At 37.1% G+C, this 11,987-nt stretch overlaps 1 protein-coding gene across 2 annotated transcripts in view; it reads right to left on the reverse strand.

Annotated features, from left to right (window-relative positions):
- Tc2n (tandem C2 domains, nuclear) overlaps nucleotides 1–11,987 on the reverse strand; it is a 71,675-nt gene that overhangs the window by 36,732 nt on the left and 22,956 nt on the right. For both annotated transcript variants that reach the window (XM_021202468.2, XM_029540931.1), the window contains 4 exons: nucleotides 9,021–9,188; nucleotides 7,624–7,715; nucleotides 6,549–6,624; nucleotides 5,716–5,816 (listed from right to left, as the gene is read on the reverse strand). In XM_021202468.2, the coding sequence (XP_021058127.1) occupies nucleotides 5,716–5,816; nucleotides 6,549–6,624; nucleotides 7,624–7,715; nucleotides 9,021–9,188 (437 nt within the window). The remainder of the gene's footprint in view (nucleotides 1–5,715; nucleotides 5,817–6,548; nucleotides 6,625–7,623; nucleotides 7,716–9,020; nucleotides 9,189–11,987) is intronic.

An 11,987-nucleotide genomic window follows, 5' to 3' on the forward strand; every position in this document is an offset into this window, starting at 1 on the left:
GAGGGTATAGTGAACTTTCAGGATAGCATTTGAAATGTAAGTGAAGAAAATATCTAATAAAAAATAAAAATGGAAATAAAAACAATAAAGAAATCACAAACGGAGGCAACCCTGGAGATAGAAAACCTAGGAAAGATATTGGGAGTCATAGATGCAAGCATCACAAACAGTATACAAGAGATAGATGAGAGAATNTCAGATGCAGAAGATACCATAGAAAACATTGACACAACAGTCAAAGAAAATGCAAAAGCAAAAATCTCCTAACCCAAAACATCCAGGGAATCCAGGACATAATTTGAAGACCAAACCTAACGATAATAGGTATAGAAGAGAGTGAAGATTCCCAACTTAAACGGCCGTAAATATCTTCAACAAAATTATAGAAAAAAAACCTTCCCTATCCTAAAGAAAGAAATCCCCATAAACCTACAAGAGGCCTACAGAACTCCAAATAGATTGGACCAGAAATTTAAAATAAAATAATAATAATAATAATAATAATAATAATAATAATACAGAATACACAAGATACAGTCCACAGAAATCAAAAAGCTCAACAAGCTGAAGTGCCCAAGTCAGGATGCCTCAGTCCCACTTAGGAGAGAAAAGAAGGCAATCCCAAGTGGGGAGGGAGGGAGGGAGGGATGGGGAGAGAAAAGAAGGCAATCCCAAGTGGGGAGGGAGGGAGGATGGGGAAGAGGGGAACCTGATCTGGTATTGGGTGAGGGAAAAGGACTGAAGTCCTGGAGGCTAGCAGAAAGAATGAAAACAGGCAACCTCAGGAAATAGGAGGATGGGGGACCCCCTAGAATGCACCAGAGACCTGGGAGGTGAGAGACTCCCAGGACTCAAAGGCAGGGACCTTAGATGAAATGTCCAAAGTAAGGAGAGGGAACTTATAGAGCGCACCTCTAGCAGGAAGACAAGACATCAAGTGAGGGGTGGGGTTTCCATGCCAATCACACCTCTGACCCATAATTGTTCCTGTTTAAAAGAACTACAAGGATGGAAATGGAGAGGAGCATGAGGAAAAGAAGGTCCAGTGACAAGCCCAAAGTGGGATCTAGCTCAAGGGGAGGTCCCAAGGCCTGACCCTATTACTGAGGATATGGAGTGCTCACAAAAAGGAATCTATCATGACTTCCCTCCAAAAGACCCAACAAGCAAATGAAAGAGTCAGATGCAGACATTTGCACCAAACCAATGTACAGAAGAAGCTGACCCTGTAATTGAATTAGGGAAGGCTGAAAGAAGTTGAGGAGAAGGGCGACCCTGTAGGAGGACCAGCAGTCTTAATTAATCTGGACCCCCGAGATCTCTCAAACACTGGACCACCAAACAGACAGCATACACCAGCTAATATGAAGACCCCAACACACATCCATACAGTAGAGGACTTCTCAGTGTGTGTTCATTCAAAGATGATGCACCTAATCCTCGAGAGACTGGAGGCCAGAGGGAATTTAGAGGTCAGGTGGGGAGAGGAGGTGGGTGCATCCATGTGGAGACTGGGTGGGGTGGGAAGGAGGTGTGGGACATGGAGCAGTTGGAGAGTGGATGGGGGAGTAGGGAATGAAATATTAAGTGTAAAAAATGAATTTAAAATAAATTCAATAAGATGAAAGGATGGACTATCCAGAGACTACCCCATCCGGGAATCCATCCCATCATCAGCCACCAAACCCAGATACTAATGCTCATGCCAGCAAGATTCTGCTGAAGGGACCCTGATATAGCNGCCTCTTGTNAGGCTATGCCAGTGCCTGGCAAACACAGAAGTGGATGNTCACAGNCAGCTATTGGATGGAACACAGGGCCCCCAATGGAGGAGCTAGAGAAAGTACCCAAGGNGNTNNAGGGGGCTGCAACCCTGTAGGTGCAACAACAATATGAACTAACCAGTACCCCCTGAGCTCGAGTCTCTAGCTGCATATGTAGCAGAAGATGGCCTAACCGGATATCATTGGGAAGATAGGCCCCTTCGTTTTGTAAACTTTATATGACCCAGCACAGGGGAAGGCCAGGGCCAAGTAGTAGGAGTGGGTGGGTAAGGGAGCAGGGCCGGGGTGGCGGGGGGGGATAGGGAACTTTCGGGATAGCATTTGAAATGTAAATAAAGAAAATAATAATAAATAAAAAAAAATTCCTCCTGTCACATAATAGTCAAAATGCCAAAAGCACAAAACAAAGAAAGAATATTAAAAGCAGTAAAGGAAAAAGGTCAAGTAACAAAAAGGCAGACCTATCAGAATTACATCATTCTTATCACCAGAGACAATGAAAGCTAGAAGATCCTGGGCAGATGTTATACAGACACTTAGAGAACACAAATACCAGCCCAGGCTACTATACCCAACAATACTCTCAATTACCAAAGATGGAGAAACCAAGATATTCCATGACAAAACCAAATTTACATAATATCTTTCCACAAATCTACCCCTTCAAAGGATAATACATGGAAAATGCTATCACACGAAGGGAAACTACACCCTAGAAAAAGCAAGAAAGTAATCTTTCAACTAACCCAAAAGAAGATAGCCAAACAAACATAAAAATAACAGGAAGCAACAATCACTACACTTTAATATCTCTTAGCATCAATGGATTCAATTCCATTGATTGTCTAGCCTAGACAGAGACTAAAAGACTGGATACGCAAACAGGACCCAGCATTTGCTGCATACATGAAATGCACTTCAGTGTTAAAGAAAGACACTACCTCAGAATAAAGGGCTGGAAAACAATTTTCCAAGCAAATGGTCCCAAGAAACAAGCTGGAGTAGCCAATCTAATACCAAATAAAAGCAACTTTCATCCAAAGGATAAGGAAGGACGCTTCATACTCATCAAAGGAAAAATCTACAAAGAAGAACTCTCAGTTCTGAACATCTATGCTCTAAATGCAAGGGCACCCACATTCATAAAAGAAACTTTACTAAAGCTCAAAGCACACATTTCACTTCATATAGTAATAGTGGGAGATCTCAATATCCCACTCTCATCAATAGACAAATCATAGAAACACAAACTAAACATAGACACATTAAAACTAACATAAGTTTTGGACCACATAGATTTAACAGGTATCTATCTATAGAGCAAAGCATTATAAAAAGACTATACCTTCTTCTCATCACCTCATGGTACCTTCTTCAAAATTGACCACATAATTGGTCAATACATAGAAGATTGAAATAAGCCAATGCATCCTATCAGATCACCATGAACTAAGGCTGGTCTTCAATAGCAACAAAAACAACCTAAAGCCCATATACCAATGGAAGCTGAACAATACCCTACTCAATGATAAATTGGTCAAGGAAGAAAGAAAGAAAAAAATTAAAGACTTTTTAGAATTTAATGAAAATGAATGCACAACATACCCAAACTTGCAGATACAATGAAAGTAGTGATAAAAGGAAAACTCATAGTTCTGAGTGCCTCCATAAAGAAACTGGAGAGAGCATACACTAGCAGCTTGATAACACAACTGAAATCTCTAGAACACAATGAAGCAAGTACACCCAAGTGGAGTAGAGAATAGGAAATAAATTCATGGCTGGAATCAACCAAGTAGAAACAAAAAGAACTATACAAAGAGTCAACAAAACGAGGAGTTGTTCTTTGAGAAAATCAACAAGACAGATAAACCCTTAGCCAGACTAACCACTAACCAGAGGGCACAGAGACAGTATCCAAATTAACAAAATCAGAAATGAAAAGGGAGATATAACAACAGAAACTGAGGGGATTAAAAAAAAAATCCTCAGATCCTATTACAAAAGACTATATTCAACAAAACTGGAAAACCTGGATGAAATGAACAAATTCCTAGACAGATACCAGGTACCAAAGTTAAATCAGGATCAGATTAACGATCTAAACAGTCCCATTTCCTCTAAAAAATAGAAGCAGTCATTAAAAATCTCCTAACCAAAAAAGCACAGGACTAGATAGGTTTAGTGCAGAATTCTATCAGACCTTCAAAGAAGACCTAATACCAATACTCTTCAAACTATTCTACAAAATAGAAACAGAAGGAACACTACCCAATTCATTCTATGAAGTCACAGTTACACTGAGTATTCTCCTTTGGAGATGGTACTTGTCACAATTTCCTTTCATAGAGAACTTCGTAAGAGATTTTTTTTTTTCTACTTCTATCATGTTTGATGTTCCAAATAAATTTTAAAAACTTGTTCAGTGCATATTACTTTTAGCTTCATAAGATTTCATGTATATTTAAGAGGCATTTAACTATTACAAATTATTTTGATGACTTAAAAAATGTCAATACTGAGTTATATATTTTAAAATAAATTTTATTAGTTTAATAAATAAAATTTTTAAAAGATTATAAAAATAAAAATTCAGTATGATGGCAGAAGAAAGAGAAAGAAAGAGAGACACAGAGAAAGACAAAGAGACAGAGATACATGAAGACAGAGAGAGATACACTGCCAGAGACAAAGAGGCAGAAGGAAAAATAAAATGAATGTAAGAAAGACAAGCACCACCTGCTCTTCCTTTCATGTGGAAACTAAAGACAATGAAAATCTGACTATATGATTTATTGTAATGATAACTGAGTTTAGGAGATGAGGGGTAAAGTAATTCTGTATTCCAATGTATTTTCTGTTATATCTGTTAGACTGTAACACTGAATCTTGCAAATTTATGTAAAGAATACAAGTTCCCCAAAATAAAATATTTTTGACATATGTACCTTCCTCATATTTAAAATTGTTTTACAGCCTGGGAGCTATTTATGTCCTTAATCTTTTGGAATCTGTATTATTTTTAATTTCAAACTCTTCCTGACAATGTGAACCAAAAGAATAAATAGAACATTTCATAGATGTCATAAATTACACAATAATGTCCAAATCTTCGATGGCATCAAAATAAAAGATGTTAATTTGCCCATTACATATAGTTTTGATCAAGATATATACATATATGCACATATATAATCTACATTATAAGAGGTGTAGTATCAGAAGAATCCCCCTACCAACTTTGGCTACTCAAACAGGGGCAACAGTAGGTAGAACTGCATATGTCTGCACCTACAAATCCACACCCCAACAAGTATTATCTTAAAATGAATTATCCTTTTGTATTTCTCCTTTCAAGAGCTATCTGTTGAGTTCTTAGATCATTTGTTTGGCAGTCTGGGGGTTTTGATGTTTCATGCTTTCAGTTCTTTATATATTCTAGATAATAACTTCTTGTCTAAAGTAGAACTGGCAAAGATTTTCTCCCATTCTGTAGGCTGTACATTTACTCTGCTGATAGTTCCTTGCTATTCAGAAATTATTAAATTTCTTGAAATTCCACTTGTTAATCTCTGGGTTGGATATTTTGTTAATTTCCTGTGCTTTAGAGTTCTAATCAAAAAGTTTTCACCTATGCCTGTATCTTGAAGTGCTTTTCCTGTTTTCTTCTAGCAGTTTCAGTGTTAAACACTTTATTAAACACTCTTTCCTGAAAAATACAAGAGAGTCCTAAATTTTAAGACAGCTATTGACACTTTTTTCAGAAGGAAGCCACACTAGATACTTCTAGGTTATAAAATATAACCTAATTGAATGGATATTAAAGGAATTAAAATAAAATAATTGAATAATTTTTATATTTAATTATATAAAATTAAATGTAAATATTCAATTTTATAATTAAAAATACATATTAACTATGCGAGTTTACCTGCAAAACTGTGATCCAGATCTGCTCTGCTGCAGAATTATAAAATAATTTCACATTCAATCTCCCCGACTCTCTTTCATCTCCTGATAGGGTAATTGTATCTGAATTTTAAAGAATAAACAATAAAGAATAAAAACTCCAGGCAATATTATTAATCCAATTAAGCTTTCATCTAAACCAATTTTAAAAGTACAAATAAAACAAATGTTTTGGACTTTTGAGACAATATCTTAGTATGTAGCCTTGGCTGTCCTGTAACTCACTCTGTAGATCAAGCTGGCCTTGAACTCACAGAGATCTTCCTACCTCTCACTCACAAGTGCTGAAAGCCAAGACATATGCCACCATGTCTGGCAAAACCTGATATATATTTTTTAAATCTCCAGCGTAGTAAGATAAAGATCACACTTGTGTGTGTGTGTGTGTGTGTGTGTGTGTGTGTGTGTGTGTGTTGTGAAGTCCTAGAAATAAAATATACTAAGAATGCATATCGTTTAGGAATTTAACAGACCTGCAATGTGAGGAATTTAAGTTAAAACTCTGCAAACAGCACTTATCAGGTTTATGTGTTTCTGAAAGTTCCTTAATCCATGTACTTTAAATCCTAAGTAAAAGATATGTAATAGCTTACTTTAAAAATTTTTATTTCTGCTTGAACACTAAGTCATGGGCTATCTAGTCTCAATTTGTGATAATACCATCAATATTGGTACAATAACCAGCAGATAAAATGAATTGAACACCTTTTTCTTTATCCAATTATAACGATGACAAGCTATTACTAAGTAGAAATAACCTGCTAAGCAGTATAAGTAAGATACTGTACTCCTTACCCAGGCTTCTGTTACTGCCCTGAGAATTTTTCCTTGAAGAAGAACTACTAGGCACACTGGAAAATGAGTCATGTCGCTGCAATAACAATAACAATAGCAGCAATATGCTTCAGTCAGAAAATGAGTATCAAACTATAAAAACTTTCATGCTTACACCCCAATAAAAACCTGGATATCATTGTTATTGGTCCGAACTTCCCACGCTTATAGGAGAAGAAAGAAATTTTTAACATGTAATGAGAAATACCTTAGTAAGTAACATTAGAAAACCTTTAGTATTTTGGGTTTGGTCTTAATTTTCATATTGCATACATTACTGGAAGTATCCAGTAACCTAATAAAATGTAAAACAGTATTATCATAGCGTACTCACTCTAAACCAGGAACATCGGCATTGTGCAAACCATACAAATAATACTTCAGAGACCATCACAGGACTACTGAACAGAAAATTCTAGGGATGAAGCCTTGACTGTTTGTATTTAACATAATCATCAAACAATTCAGATGTGTGTTAAAAATTCAGCCTTTTACTTTAAGGTAGTGTCTGTCTTTGTCACTGAGGTCCGTTTCTTGTATGCAGCTAAATGTTGGGTCCTGTTTATGTATCCAGTCTATTAGTCTATGTCTTTTTATTGGGGAATTGAATCCATTGATATTAAGAGATATCCTGTGACGCCTCATTGTCCCAGTGTAGGAGAATGCCAGGACAGGAAAGTAGGAGTGAGTGGGTTAGTGAGCAGAGGGAGGGAGAATGGGATAGGGGGTTTCGAAGGGGAAATGAAAGGGGATAACACTTGAAATGTAAATAAAGAAAACATCTAATAAAAAACTTAAAGCCTTACACCTCAATAGAAATACTAAGTCTTAGTAACTGCCTGGTAATATTCAAAAAGCAAAGTTAAATAAGTACTTTTAACTATACAATTACAAATCCTAATTGCCTCAAGATACTTCATTGCATACCAATTAAGAGATATAAAATTATGCAAAATGAAAGAAATATAACTCACACAGTTCTGACTATTTTTATTTCAAACAGTTCACAACTAATGAAATTATATAATTATTATACCTGGATGAATCGCTGAGATGAAGTTGTAAGATCGAGCATAGATTTGCTTAGCCCAGAGGAACCAGGAAAATTACTGGCCCTTAAATCACAAACTACAAAAGCACAATTAAAAAGGGGTTTTAGTAGTAAAATAAAACAGTAGGAATTCATCATCTATAATATATACAAATTTACCTTAAAAGAAATTTTGATAAAATCTAAAAAAAAGTTCAATTATTTTAATCTTTAAGATAGAAGTTTAGAGCAATCAAACAATACATTTTCATATCCACATTAAATAGTAAGCATGGTTTTGCTTATATTCCCCAATCCCTCATCCATAAAAAATGATTTAATAGGATGTAAGTACTTTCATAAATGTAATTCAACTATTATTTTATGAGCACATACAACATTATAACATTTCAATATTGAATCCCATGTGCTCTTTTATTTCTAGTTCTCCTCCCAAACTCTAAGATCTTTTTAAAAGGAACTCTATACACCTTGTGTATTTTAGCACAATGCTACAGCAGACACTTAATGAAATATTTTTTATTTTACTGACACTGATACATGCATACATATAAAACCTGAAAACCTGAAAATTTTATGAATCCAAGATACATATGGTAGTTCATATAGTTGATACAGTTTCAAATATCAAACTAAAAACTTCTACTTATTTTCTATTCTCTTAGTGTGCACTTTCAGTCATGAGCTCTAAAATTCATTTACCTGACTAGAAGAAAAAATTATAAATATCTATCATAAAATGTATTAAATATATACCAAAGATATATGTACAATAATCTGAATAAAACTTTTTTAAAAGGAAAAATAGAATTTGGAACTATCAGCAGACATTTTCTGTCTATCTTTTTTCATTTTTATTGGTTATTTTATTTATTTACATTTCAAATGTTATCCCCCTCCCTGGTTTCCCCTCTGCAAACCACACTTCCCATCACTCCTCCTCATCGCTTCAATGAGGGTGCTCCCACACCCACCCACCTACTCCTGACTCACCACCCTAGCATCCTCCTACACTGGGGCATTGAGCCTCCACAGGATCAAGGACTTCCCTTCCCATCGATGCCAGATAAGGCAATCCTCTGCTACACATGCAGCTGGAGTCATAAGTCCCTACCATGTATACTCTTTGGTTGGTGGTTGTCCTAACTAAGGGTTGCACTGCTGTGAACAGATACCATGACCAAGGCAACTCCTATAAGAACAACATTTATATCAATTATAACACCAGAAAAAAGTCATAACGCTTATCACATTTGTGAATTCTGCTTTGCTCTTATTTTAAAACTGCTCTTAATAATAACTACTTTGGCCAGAGTCTTAGATTTAATTTTTAAATTTGTTAGAGATAAGATTAGAGGAAATACACAAAAATATTTTCTTACCAGAGCCATATAACTGTTTTGTTTCACAATGAGGAAGAAAGCGCCTACTTAAATCAGGTGAAAAGTGTTGATACATATAGCATGGATTATACACATCATAGCTGGGTCCATGGTAGAATGAACTACAAAGTTCTGTCTTTTGATCTCCAAAAGATGCTCTAGCAGATCCTGAAAGCAAGTGTTTCTATAAGCCAACAGCTGATATACTGAAGGGACAGGCTAAAATACTTTGTCATAAAGCATATGCCTTAACCAACACACATTTATAGAATTCTAACTTCATGATGTATGAAAGGAATGAGCCAAGTATCCTGCTCTTAAGATAACCTGGCAAATGTTTAGCAATTTTCTTTGCCCTATAGACAATTAAGTAGTTCATGACCTGAATTTCCTCTTATATTTCTACTTATATGTATAACATCCTTTAAATGAAATTAGTTTGATACTTTTTTAAAAAGATAACATTTGGAAAACTGACCAAAAAGCTACACTAAGCAGATCTTTCATTTGAAAGAACTCAAACCAAAAGGACTCGGAAAAGGTCAAAACTTTTTCTGAACACAGTGCAATTAAGTTAGAAAATAATGAGAACAAAATTTATAGAAATACTAAGAACCACCAGAAAGATTCCATCCAGCAACTAATGGGAGCAGATGCAGAATCCCACAACCATACAGTAAGTAGAGCTTGGGGAGTCCTAAAGAAGAGCAGGAGTACCTATTAGAGAAGCCAGAGAGGTCAAGGACATGGCAAGAACACAGCCTCAGAATCAACTGACTGGGACTCAAGTAGGCTCACAGAGATCAGGATGTCTGTGGAGATTTGTCCTAAGTCCTCTGCATAAATGTCATATCTGAGAAGCTTGGGAGTTACAGTTGGAGCTGTGGCCATCTCTGACTCTTTTGCCTGTTCCTCCTACTGGGTTGCCTCACCCAGCCTTGATGTGATGGTATATGCCTAGTCTTATTGTAGCTTGTTGTGCTATTTGTTTGATGCCCCTGGGAGGGGAGATAAAATAGGGTGGGTGGGTGTCTGGGAAAGAGGAGATGTGGGGAAAACAAAAGGGGGTGAGGGAGAGGAAACTGTAGGATGTAATATATGAGAGAATAAAAATAAAAAGAGAAATACTAAGAACCAAGAATATTTTAATGTAACAATTAAGAAGAAAATATATAACAATTAAGAAGAAAATCAAGGGACCTAAGAGATGGCTCAGCTGCTAAGACCACTTGCTGTTCTTCCAGAGGACTAGAGTTTAGAATCCAGTACCCATGTCAGGCAGTTCACAACTATCTGTAACTCCAGCTCCAGAGTACCTGACTTCCTCTTCTATATTCCTTATGTGTGCTGAGCACTCATTCGCGCACCTGTGCGCTTTCTCTCTCTCTCTCTCTCTCTCTCTCTCTCTCTCTCTCTCTCTCTCTCACACACACACACACACACACACACACACACGCATATGCACACACACAAGACAAATACATACACATGAATAAAAATAAACTTTTAAAAAACAAAGAAGAAAAATCAAAAATTATTTTTTTACTGAGTATATTGAATTTTGGTGTAATGATAGAAAACGAGATTAATGGACCAGAATATCAGGCCCTAAAATAATTATTATTTTATGGATATTTGATATATAACCAATATGACTTCATCTAGTAGTAAAGAAAGGATGGTGTTTTCATTAAAATATTAATTGAATACTAATATGGAGGAAAAGACTTAATCATATTTATTTTTTAAATTATATTCAAGTCACAGACCTAAAGTAAATATCAATGACAAATAAATGTCCTATAGTTATTTGTAAGAAAGGTTTTGAACATAGACTATTAATTATAAAAGTATTATAACTATATTAAAATTTAAAAGACTTTCACTAAAAGACTACTTAATAAAGTACACAGGAAATCCAGAGTAGTAGAAGACACATGCAACAAAATATAACTGGCCCTTTACTTGAAAAACATCTAAAAGTCAAAAAGAAGACAGATATGCCTCTACACAATTGATTTTCAACTTAAATAGGCACTAAGAAGGAAAGTTATAAATCTCATAATCATAAAACCCCATAGATGTTTCCAATTTCCATCTATAACGGGAGCTGATCCTGTGCCACAGTGTTCCATGCACAAATACCACTGCCTGGAGAGAAAAGGACCCCCAGGAGTGCTAACAAGACTGTGAGTACAAGAAGACCAACACTTTTGCTCACAGGGACCTGCCCAGAGACCTCAGGACAAAAGAACCAAGGAACAGCCTAGGACAGGATCCTTCCTGTTTCCATCTGCATCCTGCAGCTGACCCTGCACCACAGCTCAACATTCCCTAATTCCTCCCTGAGAGAACTGGTCTCCCAGGAGTACTGATAACAGGCTTGCAGGAGGGACAAGCCACACCCAGAGACAGCAAGACCAGCTAACACCAGAGATAACCAGATGGCAAGAGGCAAGGGTAAGAACATAAGCAACAGAAGCCAAGGCTACTTGGCATCATCAGAACTCAGTTCTCCCACCACAGCAAGCCCTGGATACCCCAACATACCAGAATAGCAAGACTCTGATTCAAAATCACATCTCATTATGATGATAGAGGACTTTAAGAAGGACATTTATAACTCCCTTAAATAAATAGAGATGATCTTTGCTCCAGTGCACTGCCGGGGAGAGCGGACTGCTGAGGAGGGACCCGGGTCTGGTCCCGGTCTTCTGGCGCCTGTCCCGCCCAAGGAGGGGTGTTCGCCTGGCCGCAGTCCCCAGGCTAACCCGGCACCGGCACCTTTCCCCGCCCGAGGAGGGGTGTTCGCCTGGGAGTAGCCCCGCGGCATCCAGCGCCTTTCCCCACCCGAGGAGGGGTGTGCGCCCGAGAGCAGTACTAAGGCTTGGGCAGGCATTCGGGGCATTTTCCTGCCCGAGGAGAGGTATCTGCCCAGGAGCAGTCTCCCAGGTCTGAACCGGAAGG

The sequence above is a fragment of the Mus pahari genome, chromosome 7 (assembly GCF_900095145.1).
Source record: "Mus pahari chromosome 7, PAHARI_EIJ_v1.1, whole genome shotgun sequence".
Classification (NCBI taxonomy): Eukaryota; Metazoa; Chordata; class Mammalia; order Rodentia; family Muridae; genus Mus; species Mus pahari.